Source organism: Blennius ocellaris, assembly GCF_963422515.1.
Source record: "Blennius ocellaris genome assembly, chromosome: 14".
Classification (NCBI taxonomy): Eukaryota; Metazoa; Chordata; class Actinopteri; order Blenniiformes; family Blenniidae; genus Blennius; species Blennius ocellaris.
In genome coordinates this window covers 9,792,118-9,812,921 of record NC_137663.1, presented here as the reverse complement: position 1 = coordinate 9,812,921, position 20,804 = coordinate 9,792,118, and the positions used below count along the sequence as shown (strand labels likewise).

The 20,804-nt window shown below is 41.1% G+C and overlaps 1 protein-coding gene across 2 annotated transcripts in view; it reads right to left on the bottom strand.

Moving 5' to 3' along the window:
* The window catches only part of LOC308139413 (glucocorticoid receptor-like), a 65,266-nt gene extending 46,521 nt beyond the window's left edge, over window positions 1-18,745 (bottom strand). For both annotated transcript variants that reach the window (XM_080508855.1, XM_080508856.1), the window contains exons 1-2: window positions 18,278-18,745; window positions 15,457-16,742 (exon numbers count right to left, since the gene is read on the bottom strand). In XM_080508855.1, the coding sequence (XP_080364981.1) occupies window positions 15,457-16,733 (1,277 nt within the window). In that variant the 5' untranslated portion in view covers window positions 16,734-16,742; window positions 18,278-18,745. The remainder of the gene's footprint in view (window positions 1-15,456; window positions 16,743-18,277) is intronic.
* Window positions 18,746-20,804: the final 2,059 nt, after the last annotated feature.

Genomic DNA, 20,804 nt, shown 5'->3' with positions numbered 1-20,804 from the left:
GCAGCGACTACTGTTTGCTTCACTTTACCACTACATCACCGAAGAGAAGAAGTCCAGTAAGGACAAGGACATGGGTGCTATTTTTTTCTACTGTGGACTGCAAGCAGCGGGAAATTTATAGTCTGGTGTCTGGGCCAAGCAGAGAGGCAGTGCAATAAACGCAATGACAGCAGTGACGTGGGGAGATACTTTAAAGTGCCAAAGACGACACTTGGAGACGAAGATAGTAGAAACAGAAGGCATCAAACAACGAGGCAAGAGTCTCAGTAAAAGGGTGAGGTGTGTGGGAGGTTGCTGGTAATGCAGAGCCTAACGTTTGATAATCTTCAGGGTTTCTAAAAAAAAAAAATAAAATAGACAGGATGTGGCAGGTCTTCAGTTTGCTGAGTGGGATGGGAGGCTTTCCCCTCCTGTGGTCTGTATATCTCCAGTTTGACTAAACTAATCTTATCCCCAGTGGGGACAAAATGTATCGCTCACTCATAGTGATTCATGCAACTTTACTACAAGACCAAACAAAATACATAAAAACATTTTTTAAATATATATTCTAATAAAATACGAGCAACTTTAAAACAGTTGACACAAGACTACAGCAGATTTAAGCTTTCTTTCAGATTTATTTATTTTTTTTTTGTAATGCCAAAAAACACAAACCAACAATTTCAGTATAAAAGAGCACAGTTTAAGAAATTAAAATAAAAGAAATTTGACCTTTGTTGACTCGTGGATCTATTTGGAGACAGACGTGTCAGGAGCTTGTGGAATCATACAAAGCTGTATCAGAAGCTGGAAAAATAACCCAGCACGCTATTAAATCACTCCCTGCAGTACCTTCCAAGTGTGGCCTATGGTGCGTTTGCATATTTTTCAAAAGGGTCTCTCCTTTCTTATATAAATTGCACTCTATACATAAATCATTCTTGCACAACCTTCAAAGATCATTTGAAACCGACTGAACATTTTGTATGAAGCTGCAGCGTCTGGGATTGAGCTCAAACAGTCCGTAGTGAATTAGAAAGATATTTTTTAACAGTTACATACAATATTGTTGAAATCCTATAAGTTAAAGGGTCCCTGAAATAATTCTATTAAAATACACCAGTATTTAGCATTATTTTCCCCCCTTTCGAATGATATATGACACACCAATGACAATCACACCACTATCTTGCTCTTGAGCGCCGAACGTCTAAAAATGCCTTTAAATCTCCCGCCCTGTGAATCTGACCTAGTTTTCCCAACTTGCCGTAGTTTTGCGCTGTGACGTATGAGGAGTTATTTACTTCCGCCCACAACAGCTGATCGTAGTGTCTTGTTTACATGTGCTCTGCATTATCGCGTTATTTAGCAGTTTTTTAGAGTCATGCCTAAGCGTTGTGTTGCGGCTGGGTGTTCCCAAATGCCCAGTCCGTCTGTAAGTGTCCATAAATTCCCAAAAGATGAAACTTTGAGGAGATTATGGACAAAACAAGTGCAGCGCACTCGCTCCAACTGGACACCAACAGAGGCCTCCTATCTCTGCAGTCAACATTTCACGGATGACTGTTACGAAACAGCACCCGCAATCCGAGAGTCACTTGGTTTTGATGTGAAGAGGAAACGTATCCTGAAACCTGGTTCTGTCCCCACCATTTTTAAACGGCTTTTTAACGGATTTTTAAACCCAACCTTCAGTAAGTCTTTTTAAAACCTGCTAAAACTTAAGACAAATAGACCAATAAACTTTGCAAAACACCCACTCTGACACAAGGGTAAATACCCGGTCACACACAATATGTGCACACGGGTAAATACCCGGTCACACACAATATGTACTCACGGCTCAAACATGTATGGTTGAACGCCTTGATTTTCTTCTAATTCTTCCTCCGATGATTCCTCTCCTTCATCTTCGTCCAAAACCAACGATACGTCACTTAAATCTTCGCTAACATCGCTCCTAGGTGCTTCTGTATCGCCAAACCCCTCCATTCTTCAATCAGCTGATGTTGTTTTGGCTGGGACATATAACCCCTCGTACGTCATATCCGGTCTAGCTCAGGCGGCTCACATTTATGGCCCGCAAATATACCGTCGTCTGCTGCATCATGTAAAGTCAATTAAAAGGGTCGGAATTCGGACTTTTATCTGGGAATGTTATATACCTTTCGAAAGCATATTTATTCTTCTTTCTAAAGATGAAATCTGAAAAACATTTCAGTTACCCTTTAAAGCTTTCTCAGATAATGGCTTTCTTTATTGTTGGCAGATCAATACGTACTTCTCGAACAATGGGTTCGCCATGCACATGTACGCAAAAAGTGACTTCGTTATACATTTATAGATTATATTCAACAAAAGGCAAGATTGTTAGGAACCTAACAGATTGTACTGTTCTTTATTTTGACAGATGGACCATCACACTGGGCAACTGTGCAAAATCCCTTTTATTTCTTCTGCACTATTAAGCAAATCATTAGCCCTTAATGAGAAATTTGTGCTACGTCCGAAACAAACCTGTGGAATTTTAAAAGGATGGGTGCAACTCTTTCACAGCGCTTTGAGCACAGATTACAAAAATTATCAAAAAGTGGGTTTGGACATGCCCAGATGAAGTTGTGCGAGGAGCTGCAGGCTATGCACTTTGAGTCATTTACATGAGGCCTTTAAGGATCAAAGTTCATCCTTTAAGCTTAGCAAAGCACAATGCTGCTGTGAGTCAAATGTAACCATCAATTCACTCAGTCAGTGGCAATGTAAACATGTAGATAAGATTTAACTGAACCCACAGTCATACATTAAAGGTTCAGCATGCCAAGCAATAAGATTAAAATGATTAGAGTATACCTGCGTTAAAGCCAAACGTGATTCAGTCTGACACAAGGTTTCGGTTTGTTTTGTTTTTTTCCACTCAAACCACCCAGCCATCTGCAGTTCTGTGTATTGCTTGTTATTAGGACTCAATATCCAGTGCACTGTAAGCAGTCTGAACCCGACCCCTGACAACAGCTTAAATCAATCACCAGCTTAGGCGGCAGTTATCCGAAAAGTTGAATTACAGCAAAGTCATATCAATAAATACACAATGACAAGGCTCAGACAAGATGCCTCTTCCACCACACATTGACACATTATCATCACAGGCTAAAACACCTTTAAAAATAGTAGACTGGCCTTAGCATTAACTGCGCTGAAAATAGATAAGCCACAGACACAGAGGGATTTCTATTTTTAAAGAATGACTGCATGACGGTTGAGAGGTGGGTCAATAGTCCCAAACAAATGAATTTAGGCAGCCTGAAGGACCAATTTGCTTTCCTGTCGATCAGTGGAACTAATCAGAAAGCCCAAGAGGAAAATGTTTTTTGTTTTTGTACACAGAACATCAACAAAAAACTCCACTGTTGTAATTATGTGAAATTGAAATTGTATTTTGTCATTTGATTCGATCTGACATTATTCAATCTCTGTAACAAAAAAGAAAATATTCAATAACCCCCCCCGGCACATTGCTGGTTTTGCATCAATGGCTGTGTATTTTCATTATGTGTGCCTCAAAATAGCACAGTTGTATGTCTATATGTTCAAAGGGTGGCTCCAAAAGAAGTTAGTACAGATGAGAGAATCTTATAAATTTACCTCAGCTGCCTAAAGTCTGTTCCCATAAAAACACAAGCCGTTTTCCAGGCAAAATTTCCAACTTGAGAAGCCAGAAGATCTCACAAACACACACACTCTCCTGGAAAATGTTGACATTACTGTGGCCACAACGGCAGAAAAAGAAAGAGGTGCTATGGCTTCCAAAATCTAACGTATGCTTTCCAGACCTTTCGTTTGTGCAGAAAACTCTACATAAAACTTGTTTCAATTCAACCACAAAACAGCAGTTCATTATGTGCACTGCACTGCAAATACATCGGAGGAACTATCAGCATGTGACTCAGATTGAGATCAGATGCGATGCAAACTCAAACTATCGCACATAAAACTCCACTGCAGAGCACATCAGTTTAGGATGTAGCCTACTAAGCCGAAAAGCTGTCCGGATCCTGCCATCAATGTTTAAATTCTAGCTTGAATTTTAAGATGAAGCCCGATTTAAGTGGCCATTCAGTAAACATACAGCAAGAAGTGGGTCACCGAGGGCTATTAAGGTTAGATTTGCACTGAATCTAATTAATGGAGCTTTGACCGAGGCAAAATGTGACCGTTATCAAGTTTTGTTTCAATCCAGCTGGCATGGATTCTAAGATTACACAAGGTGTTGGTCCGAACAACAGCCTCAGGGGGGTGAATGTTTGCCTCCACATGTACAGTAACCCTGATCAGATGAATCATTTACTGGACTATGGCACAAGGTCCTCTGGTGACAGACTCAACTCTGGAGAGCTTTGCTCATGAAGCAATCATGGCAGATTTCTGACGTGACCTGACAAAATGCACTGCATCTGGATTCATTCTTTATTAGATTTTGAATTCAGTTCGAGTATTTAAAATCATTTGTATGAGACAACTGAAAAAGACAAAAAAAATTAAGGTCTGTGCATTTAATAACTAATATAATTTATTCATTCAACAAAGCTCTCAAATGTAGCTTAAGCAGCTAAACATATAAGCAAAAAAACCATTTAATCCAAGTCACAATGAGGTTTAGCTAAATGAAAATAAATACTTATTCCTATTTCTATATTTCATTTGTATGCATAGCATTTGATGAAATCTATCTTCTGCATTATTGATGAATACAGAACTATGCAAAAAATCCTTCACTTCTTTTTTATTACTTTCTGAAAAGAATGAAATGGTCTAGAGCGCTAAGAGTAGTAATGATGTGATTGGAAGGTCAGGCTTCAAACCCCACTGCAACTTCCGCTTACCTTGTCTGCTGCTTATAGCCATCAAGTACTGCACATTATTGCAGCCTGTGAATTTGCATCCAATAGTTGAGGTATCTGCTATTTCACTTTCAGTTTCAGAGGAAATAGTGGACACACATACTCACACTACATGAGAGTAGACCATCTCAAGCTCTAAGCTGACAATTTACTAGTCAAACCATTTTCTACAGTTCAGCACACCCAGAACATAGATGAACAACTACTTTACACATAATTTAACATGGAACTCAATGGTTTCCTTCAGAAAGATTTAAAACTCACTCAGTCCTCGTCCCTCAAAATTCTGACTTTAATTTGGTGTATTTCAGACTGCAAACAACTAAGGCCTCGAATAAACCGTATGGCTGAAGATTGAAGTCAGCGATACTTTACATTATCTGTAATTACCTGACCCTCAGTGAAGTACAGGAACAAAAGCTCTGTGACTGTGGGTGGGGGGGGGGCTTCAAGCAGGTCAGATACTTCCTGCCGGAGGGGTCTGAACCTGACAACGTCTTGCTGACAGTCTCCACGGTAACCCAGCTACCCTGCTGACACTGATCAGGTGGCGGGAAAACTCCTGATGCTTTGTTTCTTGAAAAGTGAACCAGCGCTGGAGGAGCTTACCCCCAGTATCGATCCCACCCCTACATGTATAGTTTGGTTTAGGTTTACACCAATGAAATTGATATTCAATGCTGAAGATCCTAAAAAAAGGCAGTAAAGCAGACAATATGAAAATACTTATTTGAGCATGACTTATTTTCTCACACTTCCAGTTGAAAATAAATAGGCTGTGTTTCATAAAATGTCATTTAGATTACCCAAAATGCCTTTCCTGCTCGATGAACTCATAGTAGACATTGGTGTGCAGAAAGAAAAATTCAAGTTCGGTAATATCTGGATGACAAATATTTTTCTTCTACATGTTACCGTCCTCTTTGCCAAGTCGTGAAAGATGTATTACAGATGATCACAGAAGCTGTGATGACCTACATCAGGACAGACAGGCTGTGGAAAACAAACACAGCAACGAAATGTCTCACAGTCCAGCAAACACACACAAAAAAAAGGTAAACAGCCAAGAGTACAGAAATAATGGCAGCATGCCTAACCGCTCTGAGGATTTTTGCTGAGACAGGCTATTACTCGTAAAAAAAATCTACAATTAAGACGATTAAACAGAAAACATGTTCCAACATGTCAGAAAACGTCGACTGTAAACTCCTCCGGTTTGTCTCTGTAGAAAAATCATAAAAGTTGTCCTTAAACTTGTTTCGTCTTCATTTCAATCACAAGAATTATTTTAACACAACTGTGTTAAAATATAGTTTTATGACGAGTTAGTGGCATGTTAGTAATTTAAGGTAATTATTAAAAGCAGCTATTGAGATTAGCACTTTATTGCTGCACCATTGAAGTTACTGATTTTATCACAGCAAGAACAAGGTGTTACTTTTTTTTGTCAGTTGCAATACTCACTGAGAAGTCATTTATTTACTGACCTGGCAAACCAGTGACCTGGTTCCTCGGTGTGTGTGTGTGTGTGTGTGTGGTCACACTGATCAGTAACTATGAATGATGAACAGCAGACAACAGTAAATAATCATCACAATGTCATTATGATTTGCGAACAACTTATAAATAAAAACACACATACGGAGATGGAGATGGTGAACAAACACTTGACTGCATAGGAAAATAGTTAAAGGATCATATTTCACAGCTTCTCAACACTTTCATGTGGTCTCCTTGGTCCAAAAATGTTGAATTTAAAGTATATTTCTCCAAATCCAGCTTGTCCTCGATTTTCAGCCATTTGAATATTTGATCATAGGAGCTACAGTCAGAATCTGCTGTGTCTGTGTGAGCTGGACTAGCTCCGCCCATAAATGCCCATCTTGGGAAGAGGAGGAAGGACTTCCTCTCGTGGTGCCATGTGCCAGAGCAGACCTGCCTGATTGGGGGCGAGTCAAAAGGGAATAGCCTAACCTTGATTGGGATTGACTAAACCCCCGATGACACTATATAGGGTTTGATTTATGATTCGCTCAGTTTTTTTAATCATTGAAACAAGCCAGGCAGAGGAATGACTTCTGGGGTGTCATTCCCATGTGAGGGGAGGATTATTACTGATGGAAAACTTAGCATAACATGACCCCTTTAAAGAATCTGTTGCAAATGAGTGAATCACAAGTGAAATTTGAAAAAAGAAAAAAAAGCACATTTCATAAAGAAAAAATTCAATACAGCTTTAAAAGTATCTGAAAATGTTGTGTACTATGGTAGATTCAACCCAAGTGTACACCTATGAGGTATGACTTTCATGTCAGCCACCCTACTGTCACAATCATTAACACATACACAGCACAGAAACACCCCCTTTATTTTTTTACTTCAAGTTGACACTTCATGAATGTCTGTTCAAACGCTAAGAGACACTTCAAGGCAATGAGAGTGAAGAATGAGGTGGGAGGACATGCCTTACAACCTCAACTAAGCAATTTCCTGTGGAAAACCAAGAGATGTATACTGTATAGTATATTGACTCAAGTACGATCCGATGCCGATACACAAATTTGAATATCTGCCAATACTGATTATTCTGATACCAGAGCTGTTTGCTTTAATATTATTATCATTATTGTTGATTTTATATGAGGCTTTAATAAACTCCTCTCGACTGTAAAGTTTGAAATGTAGGAATGTTTGCATGTATTCTCTCAAAAGACAACTTGAGGTTAGTATAAGGTCAGAAAAGGAAGCAGTACAAATTATTTTGTTCACTTTGGACAATGTGGGGGTCTGCGTGACGTCTTCATCCAAACAGCAACATGTCATGAAAAGTCAGATAGCATGGATATCGCTACTTCCCTAGCATGCGAAGCTGGTTGCAAACTGTGGAAAGAATTCCGTGACTCATTACTCCACGTCTCATTGAGACCCGCCTCCGTTCAGGAAATCCATTCCACATTTTTCAGCGAGCAGAGCAGCCGGAGCAGAGACACATGTGGACTCATTTCAGCTGAAGCACAGATGCGGCTTCATGGATCGGAAACCTCCGCAGGTTGGATCAGGAATTTCCGATCTGTAAATGATGTTCATATACTGGACACTGGATCGGACCCATCCCTACATGGCAAACACCTTGAGAGTTGCTAGAAGTAGGTGCTTAAAAAAAACTTTACAGGATTATACATTTTGGTTGTTTTTTTTAGGGTTTTTGTTCCTGCGAATTCCTGAAAAAAAGACACCTGTATTGTCTCACAATGCGATTAGTGAGAGTAAACACATATAACCCAGTGACCACAGAACACAGCTGTCATGTAGTGGTCTCCGATGGATAATTAAAAAAAGAAATTTCAGTGGCAGAGAGCGCGAAAGGGGCAGGAGCCCGAGCCACAACTGCCGCTAGAGTCCACACTTCCTGTTTCCTTATTGTGCTGTTGCCAAACATAACAAGGTCAATCCTCGCTTTATGAACTACAGTGAGTTGGATCAGTCTGAGCTATATTTGCGCTCAATCCAGACATATCTGATCACAGTTTACGCAAAGAATTTTTCATGAGAATGAGCTGCAGGAAGACTCACAAGACTATATACGCATACAAACACACACTGTTACTGGCCTAATGCAGCTGTCTCAAAACATCAGCTGAGATAAAGTGATAATTAATTATTTATTTTTATAAAAGTGTTGAGGGGGGAAGAACCATGACACATGGACATAAATTCACTTGAAGGAATTTAAAAACATAATGCCGAGAGCCTCCATATAGCTCAAGATGGATTGGAAAGATGACAACAAGGAAACTGTTCTATTCTAAGTATTGGCTTTCTATGCCATGAAGAGCCTCTCAGCTTGCTTTGCTAACCATATACAATCATCTCACAATGTGCACTAAAGCACTTGTGAATATATCTGTTCATGTGGGTGTAATGTCTATGCAGGCCATGCAGCAAATGGATGTGTGGAAAGTATGCAGTTACACACACACAAAAAAAAGACGAAAGTAAGAAAGATTAGGAGCAGATTACACAGAAAGGAAGTATAAAATCCTTAAAATGCAAGGTTTTTAGTTTCAATGACCTGTAATGACTTGCAATCTGTTTTTAGATATGATGCAACCTGCTGCCACTGTAGATCAGCTTCTTAGAGCCCAATCAGTACATCAACAACTTGATGACGTGTGCTATTTGCAACTTTGCCATGCCGGTGCTACTGAAGCGCATGAGACTTAAAAAAAATAAAAAACGAATTTCATTCTTGATTTATTTTTTTGATCACAGCCATTGTTTTTTTTGAGACTTTTATATTTGAATGGGAAATTAGGCACAAGCAGATTAAGGTGCTCCGGAGAGCTGGTAAGGGTCAAGGGTCATGTTCAAGGACCCACAGTGGTGACACATCAGCTGTAGGATTCGAACCTATAAACTCCTGATCCCAAATTTGCTTCTCTAACCTCTTGGCCACCACTGCCCCAACATGTTAATTACTAATTAATATTCAATATTCAGCTTTGTGTTCTTTTTTTAAATTCCATTTACCTGGAAATTACATTGAGAAAATTTTTAATTATATGTAGTTTCATAAAATATAAAGATCATATAAAACCTTAAAAACAAAAAACATGGATAAAAAGACATTAATTTTTTTTTTTTTAAAGCAACAATATTCATAATGATAACCTTTCTCTAATGCATTGCAGTGTTTACATCATATGATTCCTGTGTGTATAAATACAAGCTTTATCCTGAAAAAGAAGCTAAACCCATCATGAGGCCTACTACACAGGTTCCAAAATGTTGACAACACCCAACACCAGCGTAAACAAGCCGGCAGCAACCAAAACAGCCTTAAAAAAGAAACAGCTTGGCTGCTAAGAGGCCTAGACCTCCTCTGGGCTCTCAGACGTACAGTGACTTAAGCAAAGCTTACTTCAAAGACCCAGTACAGTGGGCCCCTCGAGGAAAGACACTGACAAAGAAAGGGAGAGCAACAACACTGAACAACGGTCTGGAAAAACTGCACTTAAACGGACTCCACAAACGTCCATGAAGAAACCATCTATACAATGAAATTATTTAGAATAAGAATTTTCCATGTGATGCTCGAATAGAAAAAAACATTTGTTATTTAATGTACTGTGAACTGCAGTGTGAAAGTAAGATCAGGTAACATAAGCAACAGGCTTGTGAAGTGGATTGATGCTGCTATATTAATTTTATAAGTTACAAACCTGGGAAAATCAGGCAACAGACACTAACAAGACTGACCTATTTTCTGTCTCGGTTTGTCTCACCTCCTTTATCACGTAGTGCACTTGTTGTGAAGGGATTTACAGTAAGGCGTATTATTTCCACTATGCAGCTTGTATACAGAGTGTCCAATAAAAGAAAGACCAGACCTGTTTTGTCATTGTATACATCATTTCATAACTGCATAAGTGAAAGGGCTAAAATGAACATTATATGGAAGTGGCAAGTAACAAAACACTGCGTTATTGAACTGAAACTAGATATTCAGGTATGTGCAATGTGCTCGAGTATTTAATAAAATTACCCTAACCTTTATTATTACAAACTACATTTTGCCCCCACCAATTCTTTCAACCCCTCTAAATGACTCGTTAGTGAAAGAATCAAAGCAGCTCATAAAAACACCATTCACATGGAAGACACAGAAGTTGATGAATTAAAGCAGGGTGATCAAGTTACATCGAGAACTGTTGAATATTGAAGTACAATCGTATAAAGTAACCCAGCCAGGTTGCTATGACCTGATCTGTGACATTGCTAATGATGGTGAATGTGCATGTGTGTGTGTAGATGTATACATATGTACTAATGTTAAACTAAAAAAGAAACAATTTTAGTTTTCTTATACTACAGTAGACGTCAAAGCTTGTGCCAAATGATTTAAGTACCTGTACTTGCAAATAAAGGTAACTTTTTGGAGAACACTGATAATATATACTGTGTTTTATGAGTGAGCTAAATCCCCCCCCCTCACCCAAAAAATAAATAAATAAATAAAATCACCTGTGAATGATGACCTAATTTAGCATTTATGAGTACTTAACCTCATTGTGTTTTTCACTGAATCTGGGCTTGCAACAACAAAACAAATCCCTACAACAGTCAAAAGTCAGGAAAACAACGATGACTCACTCACTGATACATACACTTTCCACAAGTAACAACTTGTAAAAGAAAAATGCAATTGTAATGTATAAATCCAGATCGACCTCCAACAATTACATCACTGCACAGACGAAGATTTGAGAGCATCTGGGTATAATAATCATCATCCGATATGCTTTGAAAACATAATTAAGTCAGTAATCGTGAAACCCACACAGAAGTGTTGAAATAGATCACTGAAGGCTATGTTTACACTCTTGGCCAATCCCCTTCAATTGTCCTCTGGATCAGACTCCTGAACTTTTATTTGGCAGCTTTTTTGCTCATAACAGGAGGGGTTGACTTGTACACAACCTGCTCAATCAATACTGGAAGAAAAAGAACAGAAGTCCCAAACTGCATTATTTTACTTAAACACGTACAGCAGCCCTAACAAGAAAGTGACAAAGTGTTGTTGACTGCAGCCAAAAGAAATCAACCACTAAAGACTTGAGGCAAAACAAATGAATGACATGTTGATATTGGTATTTTTTAAGAGGGGCATCAAGTCCACTGCACCACCACACTGTAGTCGACACTAATTTTAACACATCCATTAATCAAAAAAACTAATCATTTCAAGCAGTAAAGATGGGTCTGCGAGGACTTGTGGGGTTTTGCCACACACACCCCTAGAATAAATGCACGTGTGTGTGTTCATATGGCGTCTCTGTGTGCCTTTGCATGCCTGTGTGAAATATGGAGGGCTCTGAGGGGCCAGTCAGGGGTGAGAAGGTGAGGAGGGAAAAGAGGCCAGTGAGTGACAGTCTGAGGAAAAAAGGCAATAGCACACCAGAGGAGATTTGTACACGTGGCCTCAAAGCCTCCCAGTGTGTGTGTGTGTACACACACACACACATACTTCATCCATCTCTGGCACACAGCAACAGAGAAGAGTTCACATCAGCTTTCTAACCCTTTTTTTGTATCTCCCATTGTTTCAAGGAGAGATTCTCAACTTAGCCACACAAAGATGAGCAGCTCGACAGGCGCTAAAAATATAAAGGAGCATGAGGATAAATGTACTATGTGCTGCCTGCACACAAGGCAGATATATGATGCAGTTCCAAAACAAAAAAGAAGAAATAATTGCATGTATAAAGAGAGTCTGTTTAATGGAAGGAGTGATGTGCTGCTTTGAGACTTTTGAAGACCAGGTTCCTCATTTCACCCTGAGCACAAACTAACTAACATTTATCCATTTCGTTATCAGTTATGTAACAGGACGTTTGAGCCAAGCAACGTGATGGAGCTAAGTTGTGTTCAAAATTCCCACAGAAGAGCTAAGTGGGCTTGACGATACGCAGACAGCACACGCAGTCTGTTGCTACGCTACATACGCTACCAGGGAAAGAAGGTCACTTTAATGTCTTTATTCTTACTTTGAGATACCGTCCAGTCAGCAACACTCCTGTTTTTACATAATATAACATGAATAATGTGCTGGGAGCTGTTGTGCTTTTTAAACACTGTCTTTTGTAACCAAAGTCAGCTTTAAGGCTCCACACTGGGTGGTATATAATAAAGTCTTTCTACTTCAATAAAGGAAAAACTCGGACTACTGCATCACACTTAGTCTGCTTCCTTTAAACTCACATTGGTGAGTTAGGAACACAATGCAGGAGGAGATAGTTCTGAGATTGCTGCAATGTCTTCAAATACAATGTCCTTATGACACATCTGACTTAATACAAAATAGCTAAAATGCCCATATAACTTTAATTTTATTTTATGCAAATGAACAAAAAAGGATGCCATGAATATCTAATGATGTATAACTGAACTGATCTCCTGGTTAACATCTAAACACTGAATTATGAACTATTGTGACATATATAATGTGACAGAGGAGCTTGCTGTGAAGCGGAACTGTACTTTTTTTTTTTTTTTAATAGAACTTGTATTTAATGAATAAATCCAAGCTAAAGCAGGCAAAAGGGAAAAAAACTACCAGCATAAATCACTCAGTCCAGCAGGCAAGGTAGTTGTGGAAAGTTAAACAGTTCTGCTGGATAATAAATGTGGAAATATCATAACAGCTGTTCAGCATTATTTTGGTAACATTCAGGTCAGATGTTTATAAAGCCAATATGAGATGAAAGTAAACTGGATTATAATTTAATACTTTTGTTCCTTCGACTTCCATAAGAAGAGAAAACTACACCACAAGTGTGAATAGACAGCTTGAATACACTTATTTCATGGTGCGATGCTTAATCAGTTTGCTTCCGTCTTCATTCACGTGTTAAACCGTTTCCATTACATCATTTGAGCATCAGCAATGTGCATCACAGAGTATATTATGAATGCATAAACAATGTTGCTCTCCTGTTCACTTCCAAAAGAAATGCCCCCCCCCAAACGTTTGTGGATGATCTTTGCTTGTAACAAGTGACTATTTCCCTTCAATGATTGCAACAATGTTGACTCCAGCTCCCGTGCAACCCCGAGTTCAACAAAGTATCAAAAAGTATTGCATTATGTTTCAACGAGGATGAAGATCAATGAGAAAAGAGAGAAATGCAGCGCAACGTGTTTACGAAGGTGTTATAGGACACACATAACTATGACAAAACAAGATGTGGCCGACAGTGAAACCATTAGAGCATATCCCCCTGACACCAGACAGCAGGCTGTATCTGAAAGCCACACTCGTCCATCAACTGTTTACAAATCAGCATGAGCCAAATACCTCGCCCCTTCTTTCAGGTGGCCAGTACTGACTCTCGCCCAACATTAATAAATCGCCATCTCGGGATCTGCTCTTTCAACCTGTGTTCGCACAGAAGCTCATAAAACTAATAAATAAATCTCTCCGTCTCTACATTCAGCCCACAGCTGGATCAGTAATCAGATAGTGTTCCCGAGCAGGAGAGAGGTGTGTCCACTACACACTCCTCTTTAACCCGCTGTACACACACAACTTTCTCACAGGATTCATTTTCCTCACAGAAAACATGAAAATTCCATATATATAGATTCATTGTTAAGCGCTCTCTCTCTCTTTTTTTTTTATCATCAGTGAATTATTTCCTAATGAATGACACGTTTGTACCCTGACAGTGAGCAACACTTCCAGTGCAATTGTGGAGAAATACTTCCTCGATGGAGCTTTCACTATTTCACAATGTTCCCCCCCCTCCAAAAATACCAATTTTCAGAACAGACATCCTGTGGCTTTGAGCAACTTTATTGAAGAAACGTATGTATGTATTAGGGCTGGGCAATAAACCACAAATTCACCGAGACCGAAATTTATGAAAATTACCGAGGTCATTTTGCCCATGTCAGTATATTCGGTGTATTCTTTAACAAAGAAAAGAAACGTTGGTTTTGAGTGTGTGTGTAGGTAGCCTGTCCCTTTAAGACGCTGTACTGCGTGAGAGGCATGACTCCACCCATCCAGTCTGCAACAAAAATGGAGAGAGGCGAGATGATGGAGGCGGTTCAGAAGTTGTAGCGGCTGCTGTGGTGGGTGAAGTGAATGACTTTAAGAAGCCATCGAAGCAAATCGTCCGCATTTAGAATCAGCGGGAAGAGTGACGCGAGCTGTACAGGGGGCGCAGTGGAGTTGTTATCGTCCATTTATCATTATTGAGGCGAACTGCTCAATATATCGTGATATTGATTTGAGGCCATATCGCCAAGCCCCAATATGTGTACACAGACACACAGACACAGACACACACCACGGAAGAGGGAGAGAGGCAAAGCATGAAAACGACCATTTACGCTACAGTTTTTTTCTTTAACCATAGCATCATTTGTCAAATGTGCTAAAATGTAAATAAATCATAGAATTGTGTGTCCTGCTGCGTCTGCCCTTGAAGGTGATACGCAACAGATGCCCCACTCCACAGGAGTGTTAATATTTTCCTTTAAACAATCTCATAGACAAACACACAACACCTGAGGGCCTGTTTTTTCACTTCCTAATGCAATACATCTGCTGGTCAGAAATCATCCGGCAAAACCTGGTTTAAATGCTCGGGAACACACAGGTTGTACTGTCCTGCATCAAGGAGAACTTCCCTTGTCCACGGCTGTGAACTTCATCTAATTTATAAACAACAGCACAGACTGTGCTGTTGTGGTTTCAGGAGCAACAAAAAAAATAAATAATCTGCATTGGTTAAAAGAATGTGTTTCTGGATGTAATGCACCACACAGATGTAAAAGCATGTAGCATAAAAGCAGCAGAGAGATCACAAACTTTGAGAGTTAAGACACTATGTACAATATGAATCCTTATAAACTTCATTGTTTCTCAATGTTTGCATACTTAAGCATTTTAACAACACCCTCTAAGTACATAAGCGTAAAGTCAATTTCAACTGTGAAGGGGAGCAAACAGCAAGTCTCCCACAAAGACAAATGCAAATACGATAGGATCAAGTGAATCCATGAAGCTTACCTGGTGAAGTTGACAGAAAAAGCTGACAAGGCCGAAGCAGAGGGAAGCCCATCATCGCTGCTCTGCATTCCAGACGACTCTCCGAACCTTTTGCCCCTGAGCCAGCTCTCCCCCACCAGCGGCAGGTTTGAGAACATGCCAAAAGGCTTCTGGTCTTGAAGACCTACAGTGGAGGAGGAATTGGTTCGGTAGTGGTAGCCAGGTCCCGCACCAATCCCCATAGGAGAAGACATGGGGGCTCCTCCATGGAGAGAGCTCATGCTGCTCTGGAGACACTGCAACTGGCAGAAACCATCATTGTCCCGCTTCTCCTGTTTGACCACACTCGGAGAGTGGATGTGGATGGAAGGCTCATCAGGATCCTTCTCGATCTTGATAACAACACTGGACAGTGTTGGGGGCTGCTGATGTGGATGGTGAAGCTGTTGTTGCTGGTGCTGTAGTAAGTGGTGATGTTGCTGCTGCTGGTGATGGTGAATGGGAGGGTGCTGCTGCTGCTGCTGCTGCTGCTGCTGCTGCTCTGTTCCATTAACACTGGGACAGTTTTCTCCGTTAGGCATGAGAGACTTTGTTTCCTTCAACAGGCCAATGACAGGACCACCACCACCTGTCTCATGGAGGATGTTATCCAAGTGCTCAACCTCTGAATCCAATTCAAAAGCACTGATTTCTGTTTGAGAGCCAAGAAGGTTGAGGTCTCGCCAAATCTCGGTATCCTCAAGTAGGCGAGTGCTGTTGCCATCCAAGTCAGATGGACCAGTGCCGGCGTGCCCACTGTAAGTTCCCAAGTCCTTGTCAAGAGAAAAAATTCCCTCCTGCTTAATTTGCTGGGAAAAAAGGTCAGGCAGAGGGAAGTTGCCCAGGACGGAGTTGTCCGAGGTACTTATGACAGACGTGGATGTCCGGTCCAGGTCCGAAATACTCTGGTTCAACAACGGTAAGCTGTCGCCCATGCTGAAAATACCAATATCCTGTGGTTGTTGTTGTTGTTTCTGCATTCTGATCATTTTGCCCTCTTTCATGTCTGCACCCTCACACAGCACATGATGCTGCAGGGACTCAAAGAGGGCTCCAAGGTCCCCCTGGTCTTTGGTTCCACCCTGTCCATTCGGGGCCACTGTGGGCTGTGGCAAAGACCCGGAGCCAGGCAGATGCATTGCAGGTTGGAGCAGTGAACCAGGTGTGTCACCTATATCTCTGCTTACTTCAGCTCCTATCTCCCCAAATGTCAGGCTGTCATCTCGATTACCATTTCGCTTCAGCCCACCCTGATCCATTTCTTTGTCCTGGGGGTGACAGTGAGGACAGTGGCAGTGAATCAAAAAGGACACAACACACATGCAAAGAAGCAACAAGGCTGTATACGTAACAAAGATAAGATCATAAATAGGCTGGAGTGGCCTACCGATTTATTAACAGCCTATATTTATCTGTTCACTTGTTTTTATTTTCCAATGTGTGTCCTCGACAAACACTGGATAAACACTAAAGAGCAGCACTAAAAGCACTAAAGAGCAGAAATGGCACAATCAAGGCAAAAGTTCAATCAGTATTACAAAATGCAATTGCATTAACTGCATAGTATTAGAGCCAAAAATGCTCAAGATATATTTTTTTAAAGGCCCATGAAGTTCAGGACGTGCCTAGACATAACTTGCATTACAGGTAAGGCCGCAGATTGCCCCACATACAGTAAGCATGTGCGCAACAACATGCATCTGTCAAATGAGATTAAGCCATGATGGGCCTCTGGGCATTTGTTGCAGCACAGGCCACCATCTACATTCACTTACAACATGTAACTAATTAAAACGCGGGTCAAATGAGTACTTTAGCGTAAAAAAAAAAGCATAAATCGAGTTAGATTTGTGAAAATGTTCCACCAAGCGAGGTGTCACGTGCGCAATTCTGTTTTCAAGTCAGTGTCAAATAATAAATAAGGCAAACGCACGTGCATAAACAGGCCCCTTATCGCGAGGTGCCATTTGATATGTGCTGTAAATATCAAATGGACAGTATAGCTGAAAATAACACAGGGCAGCCCAATGTTTTGGGATCGGTTGGGTTTTTCTTTCGGTTAACTTTCTCAGAGGCTGAACTGCACACAGCGCACACAGTGAATACACTGCAAACCTCTATAGGCGACAGGTTACAGTTTGACTTAATATCTGGTACTGCTGTGGCCTGATGGGACTCTTCGACTCGTCTCTACTAGTAATAAGTCACCATTTGATTTTTTTTTTTTTTTTAATGGCTCCACTAGAGTGAAAATACCAAGGACATCTAATTTAGGTCATACGCCCCCCCCCCCCTCTTCCATCGTTCACATATAGTGCTGCTGAGGACGAATATGTTTCTTTAAAAGAAAAAAAAAAGGCGAGTGCATTGTAGTATGGATATCAAAAGGAGGATTGAAACCAAACAAAAACAAACAACCCAAAAAAGTTGGGTTTTCTGGCTTGCTTTGCTCCAACACCAATCAAGACAACAGGATTAGTGCAACCTGTTGGCTGCCATGGGAAATAGCACTGATCGCACGCTTTACAGCTGGGGAGCCCGATAACGAACCGGTCCGGTGAAGTTTGCGCGGCATGCGGTGTCTTACATAAACCCAGATAATAGGACGGTCCCTCCAATCGCATTTTCAGATATTGTCAAATGAGGCACACGGTGCGCGGCTGTCAGCGCGCTTATATCACGCAGCGCCGGGCACGCTCACGATCGGCCTCCTCGGCGGAACGACCAGTTTCCACCTCGCCATATATTTTCTGCAACGATTAAATATGATGGCACATGGATGCATGTGAAGGTAAACACGTACCTGTAGTGAAAAGAGATGCAGTCCACCGGTTAGGTCATCTCCTGCCAATCCAAGTTTGCGGGGTAAATTGTGAGAAGTAACACAGTGTCCACGCCGATCAAGCGCTCAGATAAACCCCCCTCCGCGCAGTCATGTTGTGAGGTGAAAATCAGCTGGATGTGGTTGCCGCTCCGCTCCCCGTGCGACAGGAAATCATTTTTAGATCCAAAAAAAAAAAACAAAAAAAATCTCTTAACTAAAAATCAACAACGCCTCTGACGTACTCGGCGGAGCTGGAGAGATTCGCCGCGTGCGCCGAATTCGCGGATCTGTCGATAACTTTTAACGCACGTCGCCAGCAGAGGGGAAAAAGTAATCGATCGGTCACCTGCTGAGAGTCTCGGGATAAATCCACAGCGGGTCGACAGATCGGCGGCGCAATGTTCTGCTTTTGCGCCGTTAAACGCGAGAGTACATTAAAGTTATATAATATAGCCGCGCTGCCCTGGCGCACTCGACTGCAAACTCAAGCAGGGCAGGGCGATCAGTTTGTGAGGCGCAGTCAAGTTGAGTTGACAAAGCGCTTCACTTCGCGGTTTGCCTTTCAAAATGAAAGCCTCTGAACGAGCGTCTCTGTGGATTTTTTTCTGACGCACATGCGTAAAAGTTCAATTTGACGCGAAGGTATTGCGCATTCATCATCACCGTTGCACACGTTGTGCATATAATTCCACCCCAGAAAATTCTGAGCAGGATATTTTTTGTTTTATTATGAATCAGTAAATCCCGTGTTCCTGTGTATTTCTGTTAATCGGTGATAACTTGACGCTGCTGTGAGTTTGACACTTGGCGGTGAACGCCCCTTTACCCACAGAAACCGTCTGTGCTGGGGAATCTGTCAAAAAACCCTTTCCTCTGTCGGTCACTTTAAATCTCTGAACTCAGGGTTGAGTGAACACTTGTCGGTCGTGACCGGTTGAGCTGCAACTTTTCAGCCGTCAAACCAAGCGTGTCAAATGCAAATTCCTTTATAGCCTTGCCCTCCCAAAGTCGCATCCGGGGGATCTTTTTTTTTCGGGTCAGCTGAGGTTCATAGAGGAGGGACTTTTTTTTTTTTTTTTTTTCAAATTTTTCCATCACATGCAAGCGTGGAGTGTGATTATCTAAGATCCTATGTTTCACAACTTTGTGTATCTCCTCAGCAAAACTCTCCCAGCCAGAAATGGATTCCTGAAAAATGACTGTAGTTAATTGCTTGTAGTCATGCTTGGTCTTTATCCACAAGCTGCAGCAATAAACAGACTGGTGACAATAGATCAACACAATCACGTGAGACACAGGACACCTGTTTTGTTATGACACGTGTCTTTTGATTTGAGATCTCAATCAAAGTTCTTGCAAGACAAGAAGACAGCAACTGAGAATCACTCCAAAACTAAGCCAAACAACATATGGAGAAATTGGGGAGCCAGACTTGAAAGAAGGCCAATACAAAGCTTCACCACAGACCTAATTCAGACTTGAAAAAAATTGTCTCTCAACAGAAATTAGTGCAGCGCTTTCAGATCACAGGAATAATTTATTTCTCAGTATTTTCTCTACTCTCAAGCTTAAACTGATATGGGCACTTTTCAAATTTGCAGGGCGGGTTGCCAGCTGGTAGCATGCTGGAAACCTGAAGCCCAAATCTTTTCTATTGCAGCTGTCGACTTATACACATATGTGGATTCAGGGGAATTATGCCATATTTTAAGAGTTGATTTGTGCTCAGGTATATCAAATATTTGAATCTCTTCAAACACTAAGACAGATTAGTCATTTGAGCACAGTTCAATGAGACTCGATCTTTGTAATACATTTAAAGAGGCTGCTGGAGCACTACAAAGACTGAGTGGCCCTTCAATAACTGTAACACAATTACATTATTCTATAGGCCCCTTTCACCAAACAGGTGCCTTTGGTTAGTTATTCATTATCTTGAAGTCCCTTCAGTGGATGGGAACAATGACTAATTTAGGTTATGTGACCAGTGGAGTTGCTTCAGAGTTAAGAAGAAGAGGAGATAGTGATTGAACTGGACAGCCCAGTCTGTGCAGACTCCCAAAAGAATTTAGTATGGGCTGACCCAAAGCAACAGCCAAAAGAAGAAAGATGGAAAAGGTAAAGCGGTGGGTGGAAGACAGGAAGGGGTGGCAGGTGTGGCGCTCCATGCAAGTTATCTGATTAGTCGAAGCAGAGTGTGTCCTGTGCATGCGGATGTCTCATTAACAGCCGGTGTGGCTAGAGAGAGGCCGGAGCTCCCCAGGGCCTGAGAAAACCACACTGTTCTCAAAACATCACAGGGAACACTGTGAGTTTTTCACTGGTGATCCTATTTACTAATAAATAATAAAAACACTGGACGTGTCGTGCTCCATGTGCATGTATGTGCAACTGGGAAATAACGGAGAAGCATGTTACTGTGGTTGTGTAATATACCGTGCTCCGTACGTCGACGAGACTGCACTAGTTCCAGTGACTGTGCCGCTGAAGAGACAACGGCACATGA